General features: G+C 38.9%; 1 protein-coding gene across 6 annotated transcripts in view; it reads right to left on the bottom strand.

Moving 5' to 3' along the window:
- The window catches only part of ANKS1B (ankyrin repeat and sterile alpha motif domain containing 1B), a 736,922-nt gene that overhangs the window by 49,314 nt on the left and 660,729 nt on the right, over nucleotides 1–26,879 (bottom strand). For 2 of the 6 annotated variants that reach the window (XM_067559740.1, XM_067559743.1), the window contains 3 exons: nucleotides 20,503–20,610; nucleotides 17,308–17,487; nucleotides 4,733–4,807 (listed from right to left, as the gene is read on the bottom strand). In XM_067559740.1, the coding sequence (XP_067415841.1) occupies nucleotides 4,733–4,807; nucleotides 17,308–17,487; nucleotides 20,503–20,610 (363 nt within the window). Of the gene's footprint in view, nucleotides 1–4,732; nucleotides 4,808–17,307; nucleotides 17,488–20,502; nucleotides 20,611–26,879 lie in introns of those variants that run through there. The other 4 variants (XM_067559741.1, XM_067559742.1, XM_067559746.1 and 1 more) reach the window with 3 other exon arrangements.

Below are 26,879 nucleotides of genomic sequence, written 5' to 3'. Positions count from 1 at the left end.
TCTTCTGACATTTTTATCAGGGCCAGATATGTCCCCAACCTCTCCAGGATAATCAGTGGGATAGTAGTTTCCTCTTAAATTGTTCCATCAAGGCATTGTTTGTTCCCAGAGGAAAAGGTTGTAGAGGTCCAGTCCAAAAGGCCATCACAAACTTCATATCCATACACAGATGTTCGCCATCATGTATAGTTCTGGGGCTATGATTGACTTCAGAAATTCTCTCTCTCTCTCTCTCTCTCTCTCACCATTTTCCTCTCCTATGTGATTATTTTCTACTTTGATTTGTTCTAACTTTTTATTTACTACCCCACAGTTATATGGATATTTACTGTCTTTGCAATACTTCTTTTCAGTTTGGGTTGAAATTGGCAACAAATTGTTGGCAGCTAATTGACATGTAATTTAAGATATTAATAGATAAATGGAATTGGATTAAGATCCCTTTTTAAAAAAGGTTATGGAAAAACGTAATAATTAATGTAAAAACATATGAAAAGATTCTTATCAAAGAGAGATTCAAAAGTCTAGCAAACCATCAATTAAACCAGGACAGAGTAAACAAGACAAGTATTGTACATTCATTTTCACGTGTCACACAATAGTGAAAGGACAGAAATTTGCACAACTTTGCAATGAAAAGCAAGAGGTAAATCTGGAAACATCAATGTTACCCTGCCAATGTGATAACTTGAAGCAAGTGTACACATCCTAAAACAAGTTGAAGCTACTTAATGCCAACATTATTACTCTCATCCACAGATGGTACAATATAGTAATTCTTGATCTGCCTATTTAATGTTGCCTAAACACTTCAGAAACCGGGATCTTATAAGTACCTAGTCAAATATATGGAATGTCCCTCTTCAGAAGTTAGCTGTGTAGACTGCATAGCTGCAACTCTCAAATTTGGAAAGAACTGCTCCACTTATGGTGTATTGTGCTGTGTTCACAGAATATTCACCCTCTTTTACAGAAATGCTGATTCAATATGATTAAAAAGAAAGGACAGGGACTTGAAGCCTGATTCTTGTCTCTCAGAATTCAATGGGAGATTTACTACCAACTATAAGGAGAGCAGGATTGAATCCTTGGGGAGAGTTTATGTCATCCCTAATAATCAACTATTCAAGGGCCACTGATGACAGAACACTTGAAATCCTCTTGCTTTAAGACTTTAAGTCTTTTTTCAACAGTGACTTTTAATGAACTAAAGCTCTCCTGGACACTTTATAGGAGGAAACTATTCTTCAGGAGGGCATGCATCATGCATTTAGCAAGAGGACACTGCCATGGAACAGGCCTGATAAAAGGATGGATGGAAGCCATAACATTAAGCCTTTGATCCTTACTTCTTCAACCCTGGCTATTCAAAGCATCTTAATATGGTAGGAGCAGGATTCCCATAGTAGAGATGACCGTGGGTCATGTTGCTAAACCCCCATGCTGCACTGCCCATAAGAGAATTTGCTCCCATTCACAGAGGACGGATGAGAGAAATTAAACGAGGAGTAAAATGAGTAAATGAATTTACATTTTGGACTATTTTTGCACAACAAATATTTAAAAGTATTAAAAAAAAACCTTTAAAAGCTGTTCAGAAACCAGTATTTCAGTCTGTAAATGGAGAGCAGTGGCAGGAGAAATAGTGAATATTGCTAATTTATAAAGGAGCTAGGAAGCGACAATCATGAGGAAATGAGAAATAATCTTCAGCTGAAACACTAAAGATCAAGTATGGCACTCTTGCAGAGGAACGGCGCAGGTACCATTCCTTCACATAAATCACTCTTAATAAGTACAATCATCCAAATAAAAACCCTATTGCCTTTAAATTTGGATAAAAAAGAATTGATAAGATTACCCTAAAAGTGCTTGGGACTATAATGGTGGATCTAAACACACACACAGCTCGGAGAGATACAGAAACGTGCTGTTACTGACAGACTCTTGGAGGGTGGAAAACCTTTTGTGTATTCCAGTCAGCATCTTCTTGCAGAGATAGCAACTACTATGAAATGTTGCAAAACAATAAACATTGTAAGTGTGGATTATTTTTGACTGATGAAAAAAGAAGGCATGTTAGCCACCGAGTCCTGGAGTGCTCTTTTGTAACTATAACATGTGTTCTTTATAGCTGAAGCTATTTCTTTTAATCTCATTTCTTTTTGATTGCCTCCTACCAGTATCTTCATTATTTTAGACAATGCTATTGCCAATACCCGCTATTTCTCCTAAATCAATAATAATAATTACTCTCTGAAAATACTTAGACGAACAAAGATGTGTGCATGTATAAACAGAGCAGTAGCCTTTGTCTTTCCTTACTCCATTGTCTCCCTGCTGCTTTTTACCTTCATTTGTCCCATCACGTCTAAAGTTAGATTGTAAACTCTTCAGGACAGGGCCCATGTCTTTCTTTTTATTCTGTGGGGTAACAGGGCAGACTCTAAAACACTGTATAGGAATAAAGGGCTTTTCTGTTGGGTCTCTAAAATTCTGCACTGAGATTTAGATAATTACAGCTGAGTTATGTTGGCAGGAGAGTCTACTTAATTCCATCCAGGATATAAAGGAGTGGAAGCAGCTCTCTGGGCAAGAGGAGATCCTAGAGGGAAACTGTAGGGCTTGAGGAAGAAGCTTAGGCTGAAACTTTTGAGTTATGAATAATGCCAAATGCCTCAGGAGTGAGTTTGGACACTAACTCATGGTCATATATTGAAATTTAGGCCCATTCACTAGCACCTAATGCACTTTCAGGCACTATAAAAATAGTATGATGATCTTCATTTGTAAACTAAGACACTGGGCCCACCACATTTAATTTAGTTTTTAATAACATATATGTTTTTATAAATCTTTTGCTTTTAATACTTTTATTTACAAGACCCAGAGATAACCAAACAACATTAGTAGTTTGGTTACCTCTGGGTCTTGCAAATAAAAGTATTAAAAGCAAAAGATTTATAAGAACATATATAACAACATACCATATATGTGGAGATGATATCCCTGTGATGAACTGGAGAGGTATTTGATAAATTTATTCATTGCGTGCCTTTAATTTGTCAGATATCAGAGCAATTTATCACATGCTTATGGTAGCATCATATGCCCACTAGTCTGTCTCTTTGGGCCTTATTCTAACATTCCAACCCCCTGAACAGCTTCCAACAATCACTTTGCTTGTTTTCCCTAAACCACCATGAGAGAGAAATGTTTCCTCCTTACTCCATAAAAATATGGAATCTCCCTCACAAAATTACCCCAAGACAAGGCCCAGTAGGGAAGATTCAATCCTTTGTCAGTGATAGTTTTTCTAGCCATAAATGTCAAAGCTTTTAAGACAGATATCTCATGTTCCTACAGTTCTTTATATCACTGGAAATGGGAAGCCTTCCAGCTTTCCAGTGGAACACACCACTCTTGTTTCTAGCCGTAGAAAGGACTGATTTATTGGATATTAATTAAGCGACACTGAAAATGTAGATTATAACTATTGGTCATTTTGAGAGTTGCTGCACATATGCTAGTTTTATTTTTTCTCTCCTGCAGTTTGACTCATGGTAACTAAGAAATCTGACTGCAGAGACAGAGATGTCAGAAGCAATCCCAATACAATTTTTTATAAACTCTCTAAACCATTCATAATCTCTTTCTAAAATATGGAAGGCACAAAACATGACACAGAAAAGCTATAGTAGGCCTGTTTTAGAGGGTTTTGAATTTTATTTTTTAACTAGAACTATTTGTTGTAACTCTCCACCTGTAAAGCCAGGTGCCTTAGGTCGAACACTATGCATTAGTTACCGTGACTATAAACAAGAGCACACACAATACAGTGTTGTTAGCTGAACTTGTAAATATGTCCTCCCTGGAAGAATTTTAAGTGTTCTGTGGGACCAGTCAAAATCTAGTTCAATTTTTTAATGATCACTGTCAGAAGAGAGATTTCCTTTGGCCACTTTGGAACCTTTTAAATCTTTGTTTTTTTAAACAAAGGTAAATTTTGAAATCATTTGAAATGTTTCTTGGGATGCTTGAAGAAACTTTCTAAAGAATGGTAGCTAAGATATCCTCCTATCACAAAGGTAATCCAAGATGGCAGTCACCTCATGTGTGTGGGACATTCATGAGTTCCTTAAAGGTATCATATATGGGAAAAAGGTGAACAATTGAGAGAAAGGGAGTTCTGCAGAGCATGTTACAATATAGATAACTGTTTTTTCTATCACATGAATAGCACAGTTTTTCACATAAATGACACAAATTTGGGGCATTATCAAGGTCGTGTATAATTCACAAGAAATGGCTTACTGCCACGGCGAAGATGGCATCTCAAAGTTCATCAATTAGGTATGAGGAGTATGGATCCTACTAATTAACAAGAGGTGGATGCACAAAACAGGGTGCACAAACTAAGCAATTTACACATTCTTTCTTTGAAAAAATGAGCAAACAAAAAGAGCTGGAACAGACATCAAAACTACTATTAAGTAAGTTTTAACTGAACTCTAGAACTAAAAATTCCTTCATCTCCAGTCACACAATCAACATAAAACTAATCACACACCATGATAAGTGAATGTACACACACATAATCCCAAGCGTCAGCAGACAGTACAAATTGTTTTGTAATTTCAACATGACACCCATATATAAGTACTAACGACACCATGGCAACACATTACACTTCCAGACAGTGACAATGGAGCCATTTATTACAGTATCTTACATTATGAACCTGATGCATCGATGAGAAAGGAAATCCTGCATTCTGGTTGGTCCATATCTCACAGACAGAAGACTGCTAATATAAACAGAAAACTACATCTCATCTTGTAAATATTAATGCACCACAACCATCAAAAAGCAGGAATAATAAGTATGAAAAGAAAAGGATTGCAACAACATTAACAAAATAAAACCAGTTTAAAAATGACAGCATTTAGAGTCATTTTTCATTTATTTGCTGAAAAAAACATTTTTGGACTGACCGGAAGAAAGTATAGTTTATTTAGAGACTTCAGAAGAGAGTTCAAACTGCGCATACAATAAAACCATTTAATCAGAAATGCTGGTGAAACCCAGCTCTGTAAATAGAAAATAAATACATTAAATAAAATACACAGAAAAATTATAAATTGGAGGCAAAATGGGTTGCTTTCAGTTTTTTTTTTTTAACCAGACAAAAGCCCAATCGTGTTTTGGTTTTTGAGTCATATTCTGTTGGGGGGGATTGGTCACAGAGGGATTTTTGGGGAGACGGGGAGGGGGTGAAATCAGGAAAAGTTAGTAATAGTGCAATAACTTTAAAATACCATTTGTACTGTAGCTATTAATAGAGCAGAATGCAAGACAGTAAAGTGAAGTGATCACCCACCACCTCCCTGGCACAGTAATTCCCTTTCATACAAACATATAGGGCCAAATACTGCTCTATACTGAACTAATGCATCCCTCAAGTTAATCAACTGGGCAGAACTGGTCTCATACTGCCCTTCAGTATTTTACAAGTAGCCTATGTTAACAACAGTGAAATAAGAATCATATTGCAGTAACTGTAGCAAAAGCAACAGAACAATATAGGCATAGCATCTTTCGGCCCCAGTTTGCACGTTTCCTTAATGGGATGCCATCAAGAGAGCCACTGTGACACTACAAGAAATGCTAAGATAACATTTCATAGTAGCCAAGCAACTAAAATAAGCATCAGACATGGGAACTGCCCACAGTATCCTGAGCAGGCGGCAACCAAAGGCTCTAAAATGCAATTAATACATCAACATTCTAACCACAATATACAGAGCACAGAGCTAAAGACAACACCAGGAATTTAATATCTGTGTCCAAAAAAGTTGGCATTCAAATAGACACAACTGCATGTAAGAAAGTGATTCTTGCCCTTACCTTTCGCAGTCTGAAATCTGGATGCCTTCCTGGGTGACAGGCTAGGTCACCACTGACATTCTGGTGACTGGCAAAAGCAGATTGGCTTCCTGTGGGCTAACCAGCAAGCACCCCCAGACTGGCTGGTGGCACACTAGTATCTTTCGCTTGGCTTTCTTTCCCTCAAGTTTCCACAGATTTTTTAAAAATTTAATCTTCCCTCTCAGTCTCAAATCAATATCTTGTAAACCCTCCCATATCTGTAGTGCACTTTTTGTCTCCCCGATTTTGTTTCCCAAAAGTCATATCCCCAGTCCCCAAATCCCAGTGGTTAATTGCATAATTTGAGTTCCAAGAGGCGCAGGACACTACACTTTGATGGCATGAAATATCTAATGAAAACATAACCCTGGCCTTTCCAATTTCCTTCCTTTTCTTCTTCCTGATTCTACTACCCACCTCAAAACTTGCTCCCCTCCTCACACCTAACGACATTGCTTCTGGCCCATCTGTGCTCCTCATACTCACCCTGCTACTAACCATCTTGAAATACATTTCCCCAGTAGCAGAGCCAGGTGTTAACATCACCCAAAATACTCTTCTTGCCCACGTATTCTTAAGCTCCTTTACGGAGTGCTGCCCATGCCGCTTCCTTTTTGATCACATGATTCCTCTCTTTATCTACCCCATATTCTCAGATCTTCTCATGCCTACTCTTCTGACGAAGAAGCACTTCAGAATGACTTTGTGACTGCTGCAGTGATATTTCAGTGAAGGAAGGGAACTATGCTTTCGCAAAACTAACTATATTAATAGTGCATTAGTACATGAGAAGTCTGATATATGTATATGGACTATTAAATTAAACAAAGGCACTCTATACATTTAACATTAATTCTCCTAAAGAATTACCTCACCCCCGCTTTATTCTATGTAATGGAGTTCAACCTTCTATGGAAAATAGCTCATTTCGCAAGATCTGAATCAAACTGTTAATTGAGTTCTGATCTGGACAAAATTTAGAAATAGACTCTATTGCAATTCTATCAGGCAGCAGACAAGCTGGTGTGTAAAAATGTGCATAGTAACTAACAGCTTGATCCTGCAAACACTTACTACCAGGTGTGACACTGATTCCTGTGTGTAGTCCCAGTAGCAGGCTACTCACAGTAATGAGCCACACACCCAGTAGTAAATATCCACAGGATCAAGACTTAAGAAATTATTTCTTTTAAATGTAAAAGTTCTGAAAAGAGGCAATCAAGTGACGTAAAGTGCATTTTGTGTGACTACATGAATTGACTATTTGTGACTCAGTAAGATGTGGCACTTCTCATTACCCAGTTCTGTGCCTATTGATGTTTCAGTGGATAGAAAATTGAGGCACAGCAGAAATACTAATTTTATAAAGGACAATGGGTTTATCTTGGAAACCAAGATCTTCCTGCTACTGAAGAAAATAGTATTTAGTGTTTACTGTATATATCTTCTATGGCTTCAAAGTGCTGAACAAACATTAATCAATGAAGTATCAAATTCCCTGAGACGCAGTTATGTAAGTTTGCTTTTTCCCACTTTGAATATGGAGAAATTGACCAAAGAAGAGAGATTGAGTGACTGTTCGAGGTCAAAGACTAGTCAGTAGGAGAGTTGGGATTAGAATTCAGGAGCTACCAATTCCCAGTCCCCTAGAACATGCTACCTCAAAACAAGAAAAGAACAAAATGTATAGCCACCCTTCAATCTGAACAATAGACTAAGTGTACACAAACAAAAAACCTTGGACACTTAATACCAGGGACACAGCTCTGTGAGAAAAGGTTAACAACTAGCAACATTTTGCAAAGGGATACAGTACTGTGAAGGATAGAAATAAGTGTTATCAGCTACTGCCTTATAAATACTAACATCTGTACAAAGAAATAAATGAAAACCATTAATTTCCAAACAAAACATGCATATTCATATGAAACAGCATCCCCACAAAATAGATACAGATAGATCATGTAAACAAGTAATTCCCCAGATCATTGTCCCATTACAACTTCCATTGCTTTTGTCAACCTAGCTTTACTTCCTTACTTTCATAAAAAATATTCACACAAAGAAAAAAATATTACTTGCTATTTCTTTTCCTGTGAACTTCCTCTACTACTGCAGAGAGTGGGGCTTAACCATCTCTCATTCAGGTAGTGGACAACCATACCACAGGATGAACTCTTTCCCAGTTCTCTTTTAATCTATTCTCCTTTTTCCTGAAGGTATCAGTCCAGTATTTCCAGAGGTTAAAAAAATGTCAGCCCTGCTCTCTAAAACAAGTCTAAAGTTTGTCTGAGAATGTTCCAATAAGTCCTGAGACACAACAGCACTAGTGTAACCAAAATATTGGTGCAGAGTGTAAGCGTTCTCATAAAACCCTACTTTTATCTGTCACTTAGGTCACGCCTTTCATTTGTAGATGTTGCAAGCACTTTACCAGCCTCGTTATCTCCGTTTTACAGATGGTGACACTGAGGCACAGTCCAAGTAAGTGACGTCCAGTGTCCCACACAGGAGTCAATGGCAGAGTCAGGATTAGAAACCAGGTCTCCACATTCCTATTCTCAAGGTGCGCTATCCACTAGAACAGCAGTACCCAACAAGTTATGAACCATTTTTACTCAAGCTAACAGGGGAGAACAAGTGAAGAAGCTGAGAAGAGAAAAGGTTCCTCCCTTCTTTTTATTTCCCTCATAAATGCCACATATGAAGTTAAAGGAAAACAATCCTTTGCCTCCAGCAAGTAGAGGCTGAAGCTATTAAAATACTGACAGTGTACTTGTAATATTTTGAGAACTTGGAAAGGTTTGCCAGACAGTCACCTTAAACAATTTCTGTGGTAACTCCACCCCCGCTCCCCAAATAAAATGGTAAATGTTGGAATTGAAAAATGCTTTAACCTAGGCTACTATAGAGACAAAATGGCTAAGATAATATCTTTTATTGGACCAACTTCAGGTGACCTGAAGAAGAGCTCGGTGTAAGATCAAAATCTTGTCTCTCTTTCTAATCAACCGAAGTTGGTCCAATAAAAGATATTACCCCATCCAACTTGTCTCTCTAATATCCTGGGACCAACATGGCTACCACAACACTTCATTCACCCTGGCTAGTCGTGAGAGATTGGAGGTCCTGTACATTTATTCAAAGCAGGATCTAATCCACTCAGCTGTAATCAGAGATACTACATGTCTTGTTGACCCATGGGATTAATGAACAAGAATTTTTACATGCTCAATACTTGTGATCTACAGAGCAGATTCACGGTTGCACTAATGCAGGGACAGATGAGAGAAAGCTTGCATCTCCTTTATTCAGCATCTGTGTGGGGTCTCTGTGACTGAACATATGCTCACAGTACAATGCAGGGGCTAGGGGCGCAAATGTGATCCTTGGATGTATAAGCAAAGGTATATTGAGTAGGAGTAGGGAGGTGATACTACCACTGTGTGCAGCATTCATGAGACCATTACAGGCCTACTGATTCCAGTTCTGGCATCTACATTTTAAAAAAGCTTGTTGACAAATTTGAAATGTTTCAGAAAAAAACAACAAGAATTATATGAGGCCTGGAAAACCTGCCATTAAGAGGCTACAGAAGCTCAATCTATTTAGTTTATCCAACAAAAGATTAACAGGGGATTTGATCCCAGTCCTATATGGGGAACAGATTTCTGAAAGCAGAGAGCTCTTTAATTAACAGACAATGGAAGTACAAAAGCCAGTGACTGGAAGTTGAAGATAAAATAAATTCAGACTAGAAATAAGGTGCAATCATTAAACAGTGAGGGTAATTAACCATTGGAACTATGGTTACCTAGGGATGTGGTGAATTCTCTGCCACCTGACAACTTTAAATCAAGACTCAATGTCTTTCTAAAAATATCTTCTAAATCAGCTAGTGATTATATGCTTGATGCAGGAATCATGGGGTGAAAAATCACTAGTCTGCTATTCAGAAAGCCAGACTAATACGATCATAATGATCCCTTAAAATGGTCTTAATATCTTCACTAGGGTAACTATGGATCTTGCAGCCAGTTGTCTCTGCACATTCATGCGTGTGTGATGCAACCCTTTAGTGGGATGGCGCTTGAGAGCTTTCCAAAAAGCAGTCTCCCAGAGGAGACTGGGGCCATGACTGTTGAGTGCTCTCTTACATCATGAAATGTTTGGAGCCTGTAGTGAAATTGCCATCAAAGAGTTAACTGAGTTACTCAGAGTATTATGGGTTGGAGCCATGTTCCACCCCTCTTTTACTTCCTGTTTAGTTAGTAGATGTTTCCTTCACTCTCCAACATAGATGAATAAACAGCACATGCTCCCAAACTGCATTACTGTAAGTAGAGTGTGTTTGCTGTGACTGAACAGTCTCTTTTTGGAGTCAAGATTATAAAAGAGCTGGGCAGGTCCAACGATCTCAGTTCCTTCTGCTGAGTCCAAGAGAAGTCACATGAAAGAAGAACTCTGAGGAAGAGTGGGTGGGGAGGGGCATGATGCACAAAGCTTAAATACATACTTCTTACCTGTGTCTACAGGACCCAGAATAAAAACGATATGTACATTGATGCAAACTACCCAACACTAACAAACAAACTATCATTCATTTTTGCACTAAAAATTAAGGGAATTTTGGATTTAACCCCAGAAAATAATTCTGGGTCTGGAGAACAGATCCTTAGAGCTGTAGCTGGCCACAGAAAGGAATGAAATTAGATGTCTGGAATTGCATGGTGCTTTTATCTTCTGGTGTTATCTTCTGTCTATCAGTTGTTCTCAGACTAGAAATCTTTAGAGGTTGTCATGTTGGGCTTCCTGTGTGTATGAATCTCAATGCTAATACTATATAAAAGGAAAAAATAGACTGTCAACTTCTTGACTGCTTGATGAATTTAGCAAAGGAAATATCCATAATCTTCAGACTGAAGAAATTTCACCATAGCTATCCTGACTTTCTGTGCAGGTGATGATGTAAGGTAGAGACTCTGGCAGACAATGTGATATACAATTCTGAACTGACAACCAATATTTAAGATCAGAGGACATAATTATAAAATTTGGTTGCCTCGAGTAAAGCACTAAGATCCATATTTAGGCACTTAACATGTATGGACTGCTTTTCAAAAAAGCACCCATTGTTACATTGGAGGGCCTTAGTTCTTTCCAGGAGCTAAAAGATTTAGATATTGGAGCTTAGAGCTCTTCCTTGGACTCCAGAGATTCTTGAATTTTTTATTTTGTGAGATCTGAGTTCCTTTGTGAAGAGAAATTGCCACTCTCCCCGGATCTTCCATATCATCCTTACAGAAATAAGGCTTGTATCTCATGAGATTGAGTGAGAAAACCTGCAAATGAGTAATTATCACATCTATCCCCATCTTGGTTTAGCATTTGTGGCATTAATTGTCCCATTAACACCAACTATTAAAAATGGCACTTTCTTCTTGGACTCTGAATCCTGAAGCAGAGTGCAGGTCTAATGTACATCCCACTGCATTATTTCAAAAAGCAAAAGTTTATCACACTTTTGAAAACATTAGGGTTTTTCACATAGAAACTGCTGAGTTAGTTTTTAATTTCCTTTGTATAGTTTACTCAGCCACATTAAACACAGTAAGAGGCGATATTTAGAGCTTCATAAAAGTGAATTTGGTGAAATTTAGGGGGTCAGCCAGGCAGGTGGGGCAAGACAAACTGCAGCCACAGTCCCTGGGTGAAATAGCTGATCGGCGGACTCTGCCAACAGCTAATCACTGTGACCGTCCCAGTGGGTTCTGAGCACCCACTAATTTTTCTGTGGGTGCTAGGCCTCCTGGGCACCCTCAAAGTTGGTACCTATATCTTTCTTCCCATTTCAAGCAATATTACAATACACAAAAGCCAAAATAATGAAGTAACAAGAATGTCCTGGTGTTGCAATCTTTGACGCACTTTTACCGTAGGTGTTAGAGGTTTTTTTTGGTCTGTAGAATCTTTAAAGAGCTAAGATTTTAAGCAATTTTTCTTAAGGAACATAACCTTGTGTCCTTTTCACAGTCAACAATTTTCTCCACAAATATCAGATCTTCCTGAGGTTTTAGATCCTGATCTTAACCTCACTAACTTCAAGAGGACTCTTCATTGTCTTTAATGAGATTTTCATCTGGTCCTTAGTCTTTGCCCTGGAAAAACTATGTTTCTATGTGGGCCCCATTGGAGAAGGCACTGAACTCCAAAGACCTGGCAACCATACTTCAAAAGCAGAAGCTTTCACCACTAAGATCTGCTGTAATACTCAGCAAACTGATCTGTGCTTGACTCCAGCTGTCAGAGAGAAGGTAAACAGAGCTGAGCACTTCTGAGTGGCAGTGACATTTTGGAGCTGCTGGAATTTCTCTCACTTATACTAGAGGAGGTAGGAAGAAGGGCCTGACATTTGGATGAAATGTGAGCCTCATTGAGCCCTACATCTCCCTAATTAGGCTTATTTGACCCACGTGGCAAAGTAAGGAAACTCAAGTTCCATATCTAGTCAGATTTTCTAAATGGGCACTTTGAGTACACAATTAATATTCTCCTTCTGAAAAGAGTGCATTTGCCTGTCACCAGCTGCCTTTTGCTGACCTTCAAGAATTGTTTCATTCATTTCCCAAACTAATAAATCAGTGATTTCCATTCTAATTTCAAGGTTTAGTAACCTTGAGTGTAATTTGAGCTATTCTGAATATGTTGATTTGATCACGTTCATCTATAACTTGCAAGCTCAGCACTAAATTATCTTTTGCCTCCAATACCAATGATACACAGGCTAGTCAATGCTATCTTGAAGGGTTTCAAAAAGTCCTTTTCACAATCATCTGTTACATTTTGGCAATTTTGTTTTCTCAGGTCAACTCTCTAGGACTTCCATTTTGACTGGGATTTTAGAAAGAGCTGGCTACTTAAATTCAATAGGATTTGGGTGCCTAAATTGCTTAGGCTCCTTTGAAAATCTTTGCATTACATTTTTATTTTTACCTCCCTATAGTACAGAATGACCAGAAAGTAAGTACTGTGATCATCTAGTCTGACCTCCTGAATAGCTTGGTGGCAGTCTCACCTGTGTTAAACAGATTTAATCCAATTTTGTCTCAATCAAGCAAATAAATCTTAGATATTAAGAAATAAGATCTGAGTACAATTTAGGATAATGATGTAAACCTTTTGTCCTCTAAAGTATTCATTGACCTTATCTTAACAAAAGCAGTAGGGCTGCTATCTGATGCAAAAATCAGAATGTTTGATGATTAATATATAACACGTTCATACTAATGACAGAACAATTAGAGTGCATCAGTTCTTTAAAAAGTATTTTCTTTGGATTTTAGATTTTAAATTAAGGCTCAAAATAGGCTTACCTGAAAGCTTTGAAATCAAGTAAAGTTGAGAAAAGAGCTACAGTGAACAGTGTGACAGAGCCATGGACTCTTTTTAGAAAGCTATACATTTGCAAACTGTCATTTATCCAGTAGCCTCTCTTCAATGTATGCTAAAATGTGCCCATTAAATATGTGATGAAAAATGAATCTCAAAGAACCATCCAAAATTATAGCACTGAGAACTTGCTCCTTCTGTCCTTATGTACCTGAATCTCCCTGTGATGGAGTGTATGCCCCTTAAATGGGAACCAGAGAAAAGGTTAAGGAAAAAGGAAATCCCACTAGCCCTAGTAACATGTGACAGAATAAGAAAAAAGACTTGTCTGTGAGAAGTACTCCAGCTGGGAGCAGGGTGCTTTCAATAACTGCCTGAGAAGTCAATCTGGCACAAATCAAAGGAACCTATAAACATTTGGATCAAAAGAGAATGCTAGATACAACAGAGTGCAAAGCGCTCATGCTTAGGATCAAACTGAATTCAAGAGCAATTTTTGGGAGAGCCTTTCACTAGGAGTATTGGGGACAAGAGACTAATGAGGTTTAAAATTGATCTGAATGAATTTATGAATGCCTTACATAATGGGGTTGGTGATGATAGCAAGAGATTGGACTTGATGACTCAGGAGGTCCGTTCCAGTCCTATGTTTCTAAATAAGGTTCATTTCAGCAAAGCATTTGGGGCACAAATGAATTAAAACTGAATTAAAATGTCTATTATGAGACTTGATTGGCTGAGCAAAAGCCCAGTTTGGCCTTTTAAAAGCATGACTCTGACAAACTAAGAACGATCATCACATGGAGTCATTGATATTCCCTTTGAAGCCAATGGGAGTTCTGCATACCCCAATACCACAGAACCGAATGCAGAGCTAGCAGAGAATCCAAACAGATTTGAGTTCAGCTGCTAATACTGCCACTGCACTAAGTTGTGATTTCATTGGAAATCTATCTTTTTTCTTTCGGTATCTGAAGAATCCTGAAGGATGACTGTTTTTTCACTGAGAAAGTGAGAGAGAAGGGGCAGAAGAGCATTCACGGGGTACAAGTTCCCAGGAAAAAACCCAATACGTTAAGTGATTTTTCAAATTCATTGAAGCAGTAGAGGTACTAAATGCCCAATTCTCTCCTTCGATATCATGGCCTTTCCAGGAAAGCAATTTTAATTTGTTCTGTAAAGTCCCCCGGTACCAGAGGAAGAGATGTTTCAGACCTCACTGGAGAATCAGAATGTTAAGACAGGAAGAGAGGAAAGTGAAAAGGAGGGACGCTGGGCTGCTAAAATAGTACTTTTAAAAAAAACCCCAAAACATTAGAAACTATAAGAGGAGAGGGGTGAGAAGGGAGTGTGAACCAAGTGATAAAATGTGCACAAATCAGTCTACTCAACCACAAATAATTAGATATTTCATATTCAGACATCCAAGTTTTGTGACCAATTTTTACAGTAGGTAAAGTGGTTAAGTAGGTACAGTGATAAATGTTTTTTCTCCTCAACATGGACTTCATTCCAACTTCCCCTCACTGTGAAAGCCTAGCAGGTTTATGTTTGAAAGCAAGCCTGCACACTGGGCAACTTTCCTCAGCTCGGTTTCTAGATTAGAATGAGAGCTCTGATTCGGTAGGATAAAATTATACAGCAGCCAGTTTTAATCTGAAAAAAAAAATCCAATTTGACTTTCCTAGAAATATTTGCCTTAACAAATGGAATTCATCAGCTTCTCTTGGATTCCCAGGTAGCAGATGGGTTTCTTTTTTCATTTGCATTTTTAATCGCTTTTTCTCTACATGCAGTTAACGAAGGGATTGCAGCCTTTTCTCAATGCTTTAAACCCTAACACACTCATTTGCACAGTCTTTGCCACTTTAAGGTTGAACTACTGAAATATGCTCTACTTTGGGCAATGCTTGAAGACTACTTGGAAGCTTCAGAAAGAGCAGAATGTAGCAGCCTGCCTGCTTAGTGAAGTGAATGGTTCATGTTACAAATGTGCTCCCTGAACTGCACTGGCTTCCCATCTGTTTTTGGGTGCAATTCCAAGTTTTATTTTTGATCTATGCTGCAAAGCATTACACGGTTTAGAACTCGGTATCTTTCTCCCTGTACACCATCAAAGAACAGCAGAGATCATCCTGAGGCACTTTTGCTGATAGATTAACCTTATTGACCTTTAGAGCGGTACAAGACACATCTTTTTGGTCAAGCATATGCTTGATTTAAAATCATCAGTACATTATTTATGATTGGTTGAAAGAGTATATTTAGAAATAAGATCTGAGTACAACTTAGGATAATGATGTAAACCTTTTGTCCTCTAAAATATTCAATGCCTTAACTTAACAAAAGCAATAGGGTTGCTATCTGATGCAAAAATTAGAATGCTTGATTAATATATAACAGGTTCATATTAATGACAGAAAAATTAGAGTGCATCAGTTCTTTAAAAATATTTTCTTTGGATTTTAGATTTTAAATTAGGGCTCAAAATACGCTTACCTGAAAGCTCTGAAATCAAATAAAGTTGAGAAAAGAGCTATAGTGAACAGTGTGATAGAGCCATAGACTCTTACTGGAAAGCTATACATTTATAAACTGTCATTCAGGGAAGGGGGCTGTTTTATGCTGCCTTTTGTGGACAGTTTGATTTAATGTCGAGATGCATTTAGTGCTACGGTGATGGGCACATAAGTCATTATAATAATAAATTACAAACCTTCTAAGAATGCCCAAATAAACCCCAATATTACACACTTCCTTAGAAAAGAGCGGGGACGTTCAATACATGAAGCAGTCACACCCCTTATTAGTTCCCTGAGTTGCTTTCCCTGCAAATCTGTATCAGGTCTGTCTTTTGTATAGTGAGCTTTTGCCAGCTCATTTTTATGTAGGTCGCTCTCTCAGCCAGGTGCTAAGAATCGGCACCTTCTCAGGAAAAGGAGAGGTAAAGCTAATGTCTTCTGATTACTAATGAAAATACAGCCTAAAATGGAATTTCCTCTCAGCAGCTCATACATCTGTCTGTGTTGAACGTCAGGGCAATAGAACAGAACCACGAGGAACTGCTTCTGAGAGTACGAACACCTCCTAATTCTGCTCTAAGACCTGTCAACAAGATGGGATAGAGTCAGCAAAGAACAACCCTTCTCAGCTCTGCCAGATCCCACAGGCATGTCAGCAGCACCTGGGCTGCTATCACAACATCTGCATTAAGTTTCCCCATGAACGGAAACTTTTAAACAGGACAGTGATGTCTTTAACATCAAATGCTGCCTTCTTGAGCAAGGGACTAACAATTACTTGTTTAAGGCTAGTCAACATCTTGGCCTCCTGGAAGGAAGTATAAACAAACCCCACTAATAACTAATGCCTCCCTGGTGCCCTTCCTCAGACAGGATGGGACATGGATCCATTTTACAGGGGTCTTCCCAGGTCAAGCAGATTGCAGGATTAGGGCCTAAATCTTTTTCTGTGTCCTATTCTAACCTATTTCTCTATGAGTAAAGTAACATGGTTTTCCATAATTTTTTTCCTTACTGCTGTGTATGTTGTTATTTAAAAAAAAAGTGTTGAATTCTATGGATTTTAAAATGTAGGTCCTGATCCTGCAAAAGACTCATTCATAAGATTAACTCTTTGCTGGATTGTGAGCTTCATTTTGAAAAGTATTTAGATGTCTAAAGATGCAGATACGCACCTAGTGGGATTTTCAAATGCGCACAGGCACTTCCCTATATTTAGAGGCACCTTAATATATTTAAAAATTTAAAATGAAATACACACACATACTTTTAAAAATATAATATATATATGCACAAACTCATCTCGTTTAGTATTCAGAAACATGGCCATACACTGCTTTGAAACGAAAAAACAACAAAAATGAAAACTGCATTTGCTGATTTGGCTCTGGCCCTAATATCTGAATATGCCACAATGACTAGATTTAATTCTTTGATCCATAGCATGCGGACAGCTTTTTAACCTTACCTGTGCCATTTGTCTCTCCAGTTTTGACCGGGGAATATCATCAAAATAGTTTTCGTTTCTTCTTCTCCTTGCATCCCCCTGCATGATAATGTGAGGAACGTCTAGGGAGCCACCAGTAGTGTAAGTGCTTTGGCTAAGTGAGGGAGACAACTGAGGAGGAGTATGGTTACCGCTGGGTTCCTGTATAGAAATGGAAAATGTAGCACGGTGTAATACCATTTTTATGCCTTTAAGCAACCTGTTTAAAACTATATTTGAACTATTGTCAGTACAAAATGTAAGAGCCTTTCCCAAAGAAGACTGTATTATGCGCAAATGCTATATTGTATTAGATTGTGACTCGCCCTACACACATGTATAAGGCAGTAAGGCACCCCCTTGTTCTCCTCATGGCTTTCCACATCCCCGGTCTGTGAGCAGACTCTCTGGAGTCACTATTCCTCCTGTGTAGATGAAAGCTGATGGAGAGTGGTGGAGAAGGGGCAGAACCTTGGCTCCCGCCCCCTGCCAAATGTGCCAGTATGTGCAGCTAAGCCAGCCTGGAAGGGGAAGTAATCTGTTACTGATACAGGCTGGTAGAAATCATGTCCTCATTTCCCAACTCTGCATCAAGTCCTCTCCCAGGGTTGCTACCAGGAATGTGAGCTACATGCCAGTCCTTGTCATTATTTATGCCTGAACTATTTATAAGGGGCAATATACTGTCACAGCTGCTGTACTAATAGGGACTGCAAGGACTGCAAGCTGTAGAATAGCAACTGCACTGGATCAATTGTTCCTCCCATATCTGTCCCACAATGCACTAGTCACTTCTTCAGTGTACTCTGATCAATTTTCTGTACTTAAATGCTGTAGGATAAAGTTCTCCAGAAGCCCTCACTTGTACAACTTGGCAGCGCACCTTAGGTCTCTTTGTGTGTACCCCTTTTTGCCAACATCCATTTCTATGCGATCATATAATTTCAATGTTACCTTCCCAAGCTGCTTTTGAATCATGTCTCAAAAAGATGCTTTCGTGCAAAGATACCTCAAGCAGCCTAAGGTTCACAAGAGTGCTTGTGCAGATCCGGGGTGATAAAGAGATACAGTTACAGGTGAACCCCACTATCAGGAGCAGTCTGGTTTCTGACTAGATGTTGAACAGATAGTTCAGCTGGGTATTACATGCACCAGGAAACAATTCCAAGAGAAGATAAAGATAATTTTCTTAGACTAACTTCTTTGGAGCAGGGAATGTGCCAGTTTATGTGCTTATGTGTATGATGCTTTACTGTAATATAAATATTTAATATTAACAATGAGCCTGAAGGTACTTACAACAATGCTGAGATGTGAATGGCTGCCCTGGTGCAGGAAGGAAAATTTATCTTTGATTGTTTTAAAGGAGTAATTAAAGTGGATTCTTGGTGCAGGTTTCCACAGAGTCATATTAAATTGTGGACCACACCAAGGCACCCTACTTCATGCTGCTGAGAGACCAGGAGGAGAGGAAGGAAGCCTGGGGTGGTCTAATGTGGTTGGTAGTTCCTCTAGTGGAAGGTTTCTGCTCATATATAACAGTTATAAATCTCTGCATTTCATACTGCATCTTTGTTACTTTTGCTTCAATATTTACCAACATTTTCTTCATTTAAAAACATATTTTTAAAGGTAATGTAGGAACTAGAAAAACTGAAATAGTGGTATGCGGCTATTAGCCCAGCTAAGACTGATATTGGCATCATTTTAGGAACAATCTTCACTCAAGAAAAGGTTCTTTCAAGATGCTAGATACAAACAGATCTTCCCACTGCAGTAGATATGCATCAAACTATTGTTCAGCTTGAAATAAAATCATTAGTGCATATTAAAGGGTAAACACTACCCTATGTTTTTGTTTGAGTATTTCTGTGGTATAGAATCCTTAGCTATTGAAGGAGTACAAGATCTTAATCCAAACTCATGTCCTTTCCTTTAGGACTCCCAGTGAAGGAAACTGTACCATAAAGTGATGAATAATATTTAGTTACTTTCTGCATCAGTAATTCTAGCTGTTGGGCAGTGAAATATTTCTCCTTGTCCTGATTACATGAAGAGGAGATCTAGTGTACTTTTCACTGTTTCCTGACAATGTACAATGCCACCAGTAACACAGGATGTGAAAGCTTTTCCATCAGCAGAGGAGGAAACATCACCACATATAGAAATAATTTTCCAATCCAATGCATTGAAACCACTGAGTCAGAGTATGCTACTTTCAGCCATTGGCCATTTCTTTTTTATTTTAACCCTTGCATGTGCCAGGAAACCATTCACACAACAAACCTAGATATAAAATGTAACTAAAAATATCCTATATTTGAGCAATTCTCTAGGGCAGGACATCATGAACTTAATGACGCTTTTGCTAGCACAACATTACAAACAGGTTATAGCTTTCTAAATCAAAGCATTTATATATAGCATTTGAGAATAAAGAGGGTACAAAAAGGGAGGTCACAGAATTTATAATTTTCTGTGAAAATAACATTATAAAAGGTAGCAGCAGTTCCCTTTCTAGCCTTACCTTTCCCTCCTATCACCAAGAAATGTACATTATGCCCCTGACAACTGAAAATCCAATCCAGAATGAAATTCCAATTAGAGGAGCAGTCACCATGGAAATACTCGAATCAAATCTACTCAAATCGGGAAGAACTGAATGAAAATGTCAGAGTAAAAGGTGCTAGTGAGCATGAACTACCTTGAATATAACACAGTAAAAACGGTGTCCACAGACCACAACGATATAAGGATAATAGATAACAAGAAAGCAAAATTTTTGGAATTAGAAATCTAGTGAATTTATTGCAATGGGAGGAGTATAAAAATCAGTGAACGTGGAAAATCCTAAGAGGCACCATGACTGGGGTTGCAGGAACGAGGTCATAATGAAAACTGAATAAGACAAATAACTCTAGATACCAAGAAACACCTTGATATCTGTACATGTTTATCTCACTGATTTCAGTTAGCTCTCTGTAACGAAAGCACACAGACTTGCATTACAGAGAAGCAAACAACCAGCCTTTTAAGAACGAAAAGGAAAATGGTAAAACTCATTCTATATGGTTAGCTATTAAGTGACAATTCTTTGTTCTTGCAGATTTTTTTAAAATATGATTTTTATAAGATGATTACTGACTTTACAAAATACCAAATTTACTAGGAACTTACCCTGAGGGTTATTGACCTTGGTGGTTTCTGAGGAGGGTCTTCGTGAAGCCTGTCTCCCAGAGATGCCAAAATGCGTTTCCTATGGCCAACCAAGCTGATTTTTAAAACCTGAAAAGTAATAAAAGCTCAGGTAAGAACATTAATTAAAAATCATTAAACAAATTACCAGTCAGAAACAAACACCTTTTCTATGAACTTCTTAACAGGTAAGTACGCTGCACTGGTAAAACAGAAAGAAACAGAGAGCGAGAGCAGTGGAAGGTGTACAAAGATTATCAGAGAGAGTTATGGGTGAGAGAGGAATATACATAGAATAAAAGGAGGAGAGAATGATACAGAATGGGGAAAAAAAGCAAAGCAGGTACAGCCATGGAAAGCGAAGACAGGCACAGCAGCAGAGTAGGGAGGAGAAAGAAATCAAAGGGGAGGAGAGAGAATTACAGACTGAATTCCAGCTGGAAGAGTAGTACCAGAAAAAAATAAAACCAGCAAGAAAAGATTGGGGAAGAAAATTTAGGAATGCAGACAAAAGTGAACAATGGGGAATAAAGGGAGCAACTGAAATGGGAGAAGTAATGGTGCTAGAGACAGAAAAGTGAAGAGTGGCCAGACTAAGGCTACACTGACAAATTCGCTCCCGTCAGATCGATTTCTCTGGATCGACTGAGCGGTCAGTGCAGACACACGCAGTCGATCCAGAAATCAACGTACTAAGACCAGCTACACAAGTAGCGTAGCGCTGCGTCGATGGGAACGCTGTTCCTGTCGGCGCAGCGCAGTGAAGACGTAGCGCAGAACAGAAGCTCAGCAGTCGACGGGAGCTATGCAAGTTTTCTGCGTACTTTGTATAACTCCCGTCGACTGCCGTCGAATCTCACAGGTAAGTGTAGACAGGGTCTAATAAATATAGGAAACGGGAAGAGGAAAGAAATGAGAGAGGGAGGGAGTTAACAGCAAATAGAAAACATATTACTTCTATAACTCTCCACCACAGGATTCTCAGAAGCAATCTCAGACTCCACACACAGAGTCAGCAGTACCTTCAGGCAGGGTGTGCATATAAGAAACACAAATTTGATTCCCCTCAATCCTGCTCACACCACGTCCTCTTCTAGGCAGAAATGAAAACCCTCTTTACTGCAAGACAACAACTACCTCCAGTGGACTGACCAAAAACTTTTGGACTTGCCAAATTCGAAAACTTAATTTAAATGAAAACCATAGCTGAGCAAGAGTAGAAAAATTACTGAGGCACTACATCTCCCTAACCACGTCTATCAATGATCTAGCATCAAAGCAAGCTCTCTCTCTCTCTCTCTCACACACACACACACACACACACACACACACACACACACACACACACACCATGGTTGTTGCAAATATGGCCCAGGGGAGGGGGAGTCACAAGGACAAGGCAGAAAATTTGAGCATCAGTTGCAGAAAATAAAGTCCGATATAAAAAATTTCTACAAACCTATGGCCAAACGAGTTAGGAGGCAGAGATCCAACCTCTGCTCTGTCACAGACGTGGCAAAAATCCCACCTTTGCAGAATGCTTCCAGACTCCTTTCCCTCCAAACATAGCACCTTCCACTGTGGGGCCATTACTAATAGAGATTGTCAACACTGACATGGATGAGGGGGATTTCCCTTTCACGCTAGAACAGGCAATGGTCCAGACAGTACTAAGAAACCATTCTTTGACACGAGTGACCTTACAAACTACGGCCTAGTCACTAACGTCCCTTTTCTATGCAAGCTGATCAAAAAGCCAGCAATTAAAAAAAGTCTCCAATGCCACCTCTCAGCAACTAATATCTCAGATCCCACTCAATCTGGTGTCAAGAGAGGCCCAGTACAGACATATCTTTTCCTGTTTTGGTGTTTGACCTCCTCTTGTCCACAGACAGAGGAACTACATTCATACTCAGCCTGCTGGTCCTGATGTGCCAGTTCATGTTGCTGAGCATCAAACAGTCTGGTTACCTGCAGCTACAGAGGTCACTGGAAACACTACAAAATCAGGGCCTTCCGTTCAGATTGAACCCAGAGGATCACTATTAGTAGCTGTTCCTCCAGTGCAGGCCCTGTGTAAAGTGCCACAAGCTTGTTTTCATATTATTAAAGATATATATAGGAAAACATTAGGAAAGCCAGTGAGACAACACAGGCTGAAATGCTAGCTGTATGCAGGAGACGCTCAGGTCTACATCTACTTTACATAAAATATAAACAGCACCAAGATGGGTGAAGTCCAGAGGACCGCAGAAGGGCAAACATAAAACTTATCTTAAAAAAGGGGAACAAAGAGGACCCAGGGAACCATAGACCAGCCAGCCTAACTTCAATACCTGAAAAGATACTGGAATAAATGATTTAATCATCAATTTGTAAGCATCTAGAGGATAACGGTGTGATAAGTAATAATCAACATGGATTTGTCAAGAACTCATGCCAAACCAACCTAATTTCCTTCTTTGACAGGGTTACTGGCCTAGTGGATGGGGGAAAGCTGTAGATGTGACATGTTGATTTTAGTCAGACTTTTGATACAATCCCACACGATATGCTCAAACGTAAACTAGCAAAAAGTAGGTTTAGATGAAATTACTATAAGGTGGGTGCACAACTGGTTTAAAGAGTAGCTATGAATGGTCTTTTGTCAAACTGGGAGGGGTTCTGCAGGGGTCTGTCCTGGGTCCAGTACTATTCAGCTTTTTCATTAACGACTTGACTAATGGAGTGAAGAGTATGCTTATAAAATTTGCAGATAACAACAAACTGGGAGGGGTTGCTAGCACTTTGAAGGCCAGGATTAGAATTCAAAATGACCTTGACATATTGGAGAATTGGTCTGAAATCAATAAGATGAAATTCAATAAAGACAAGTGCAAAGTACTACATTTGCGGTGAAAAAAATCAAATGCACAACTACAAAATAACTTGCTAGGCAGTACTACTGTTGAAAAGGAATCTTAGGGTTATAGTGGCTCACACATTGAATATGAGCCAACAATGTGATGCAGTTATGAAAAAGGCAAATATCATTCTGGGGTATATTAACAGAAGTATCCTATGTAAAATCCAGGAGGCAGAGATGAACCATGCCTGCCAATGAGGGGGCAGAGTGAGGGTAGCCAGCTTCAGCAGTGTTACTGAGCATGTTTAGCCCATGTGAGCATGCTCAGTACAAGCCAAGCAGCAACTCTAGGGGGACATGTGACCCTGCATACCCCGTCCCCCCATCGCCTTTGCTGGGAGGTTATTTACCTGTACTACTTGGCTCTGGTGAGGCCTCAGATGCAGTATGGTGTCCCAGTTTGGGCACCACACTTGAAGAATTATATGGATAAATTGGAGTGTCCAGAGGAGAGCAACAAAAATGATAAAAGGTTTAGAAAACCTGACCCATGCGGAAAGGTTAAAAAGACTGGGCATGTTTAATCTTGAGAAAAGAAGACTGATAGAAAGCTTCAAATATGTTGAGGACTTCTCTAAAGATGAATGTAATCATTGTTCTTCACTGAAGTTGAGACAAGAAGCAATTGGCTCTATCTACAACAAGGGAGATATAGAAAGTTATTCCTAATATCCAACCTAACTATAAGGTTAGTGAAGTATTGGGATTCCAAGGGAGGAATCTCTGTCACTGGAGGTTTTTCAGAACATGTTAGACAAAGACCTTTTAGGGATGGTCTAGGTACACTTGGTCCTACTTCAGCATGGGGAGATTAGACTAGATGATGTCTCAAGATCCCTTCCAGCCCTACATCTCTTTGATTACCATCTTTCTCAATGTCTTGTCATAGGCAGCACCTGGAGGAACCGCTGCTTGTTAAAGCTCAGCTGAGGTATTACTCGGGCGATGCTGGTAAGAAGAGAGAACGTTCTCCATTATTGAAGGCATTTGCCCTTAGATCGTTAAATCACTCTGCAGCCTTGGGGTCTTTTTGCGTTCCTCAAAGATTAGGATGCCCAATTATCAATGATGGGAAAAAAAACCCCATATTATACTTGTTAGTTGCTTGACGATTGGGCCCCATCATATCAGTCTTGGCCAAAGCAATACATACATTCATGACACCCATGTTTGATCACTACAACCCATATCTAGAAATTAGGTCAAAAATCCCAAAATGCTACTATTGGTACAAAAAGGTAGGAGATTATTTACTTAGTACAACAGGTCACTGAACACATAAATCCAGTGCTTTGATCTCTTTGCTGACTCCCCATTGAATGAAGAGTCCAGTTCAAAGTCTCTGTCTTGATATTCAAAGCTTTCCATGGGATTGGACCTAGCAATCTGAGAAATTACCTCTCACCTCAACCAGTGAAACAGATGACTAAGAAGCATTAGCAGGATCACTAATTAATAAATCACAGCAGGAAAGACTTGTGGTGTCACTTGCTCTTCCTGTGGAGTCATACAACCGATGAACACCATAAAAGAAGAGGAATGAGTCCTATGGAATTTTGTAGGTGAGGGCACTGGAGGCAGGTCTCCAACTGTTTTTCCTCTTTTGGAAAGAGTGGCCTTAATCTGAAAACTGCACTGAACTTAAAGCACCAGGAACTGCTAAACTTGTTCGTTTAGAACAAAGAATTTTGTTCTTTCAGGTAAAGTTGATCTTATTGTGAATCTGGATGTGGAAGGGCTTGAAGATGCACCTTACAGAAACATACAATATTTAGCCAATAGGCAAATCTAATTACAGATCTGGGACTAACCACTTTGTTAATGAAAGATGCTTTGTTTTGGTCTCAAAATGCACAATAGTCTCCCTCGTAATTGTTTTACCTGAAGAGTCACTGATCATCTTTCCAACAGGAAAAATCATTATCTGAAGACCTTATATATTTGTGTTATAAGAAGAGAGTTCAACAGATAATCTCAAAAATTGTTCTGTGATAAATTATCCCTGATAATATTTAGCAAAAATGTCAAATATCAAAAATATGGGTCAATAGAACGTAATGGAAAGGAGGCCTAAGGCAGCATCATATTACAAGCATCCAATGTTTCAAGTAAGGGACTTGCTTTTACTTATTGTGCATCGCAATCTAGTGCCCCATCAATGTTTTCAAAATCAGATAACAATGAAAGGCAAATACTGCATTCCACAGTCAACTATCATCATACCAATGATTGTTATGCAATTCAGCATTATGCAGGAAATATTGCATCATATTTCACATAGAGCGGTGAAATGAGTTTTTGCAGTTTGGCTGTGGTAAATCATATAGATTGAGTCATGACACTGCCATAGTTGTTTAAAGCATTGGATAGCCTCAATTTTAAATGAGAGACAAAAAAGCATGTGTGTGATATGACACTCACTTCGCTGACAAACACATGCCACAAAATAGAGCAAGATCATCTCCTCTTTTTGGATTGAATTTAATTTCCATTGTAGTGAGTTTGCTTATCCTTGGCGGTGTAATACAATTACAAGAAAAGTGGCATAAGTCATTTGTCAAAAGAAAAATGCTGGCAAAAAGATAAAGTAATATTATATTTATGTCTCCATAGTCTCCATTCATTGTTCTACAGACCCAAATTCCACCAGAGAATGTTACAAATGCACAGAATAAGACTGCAACATGGATTTGGATTTCTAATTTAGCTGACAGATGTGGAAAAAACACATACATGTATTCTGATAACTCCCTGGCAACCACATACATACAGATGCTGGAAAGCAAAAGTTATGTCAGCTAAGGTTGGCATTAATTTATGCAATAATTTTTCAACACAATCTGTCTTTTTCTGATTAAATTGTGATCATGTGGTCTAATGGTATTTTTTTATAACCCTCTCTACATTTGGTTGATCTATAGCTTCTTTTGGGGACTATAAAGGCTAATAGAATTCAAGAAAACTAATCCAGAGAAATTATGAAATCTGGTGATTATGTAAGAACGGTTTAATAGGCTGTCAGTGTGCCTGATGCAACCCACCTTGTTAGCCTCTTGGAAAAGGGATAAGTGGGTTCTGCAGAGTCACTGAGGCAAGTAGCTCTATATCTCATGCAGATCTAAGGTAGGTGGGAGCATTTCTCTAGAGACAGCGGAGCTAGGGTGTGGGCTGGGCAATCCTGAATTAGAAACCCTAAGAGCAGCCCATGGTTGGTAAACGGCTTGAGTGGAATATTATGTTGTTTATAATTAATAAATAATAATAAATAATTAATAAATCTACACCCTAAAAAGGGCCTGGGTTTTTTACTCTAGACAGTGCACTGACTTTGTTTTGGAGGGGTTTGGAAAAGGCACCTACTCAGAGTGAGGCAGCACTAAAAGCCATAGCTGTGTAAGAAGGCTGGAGACTGACAGTTAGCAGGCAAGAGTACTCAGAGGCCATTGAGCTGGGT

The sequence above is a fragment of the Emydura macquarii genome, unplaced genomic scaffold, assembly GCF_026122565.2.
Source record: "Emydura macquarii macquarii isolate MOO-44397 ecotype Brisbane River unplaced genomic scaffold, CSIRO-AGI_Emac_v2 contig_2205, whole genome shotgun sequence".
In the NCBI taxonomy this organism is placed as follows: domain Eukaryota; kingdom Metazoa; phylum Chordata; order Testudines; family Chelidae; genus Emydura; species Emydura macquarii.
This window is presented reverse-complemented; position numbering and strand designations above follow the sequence as displayed.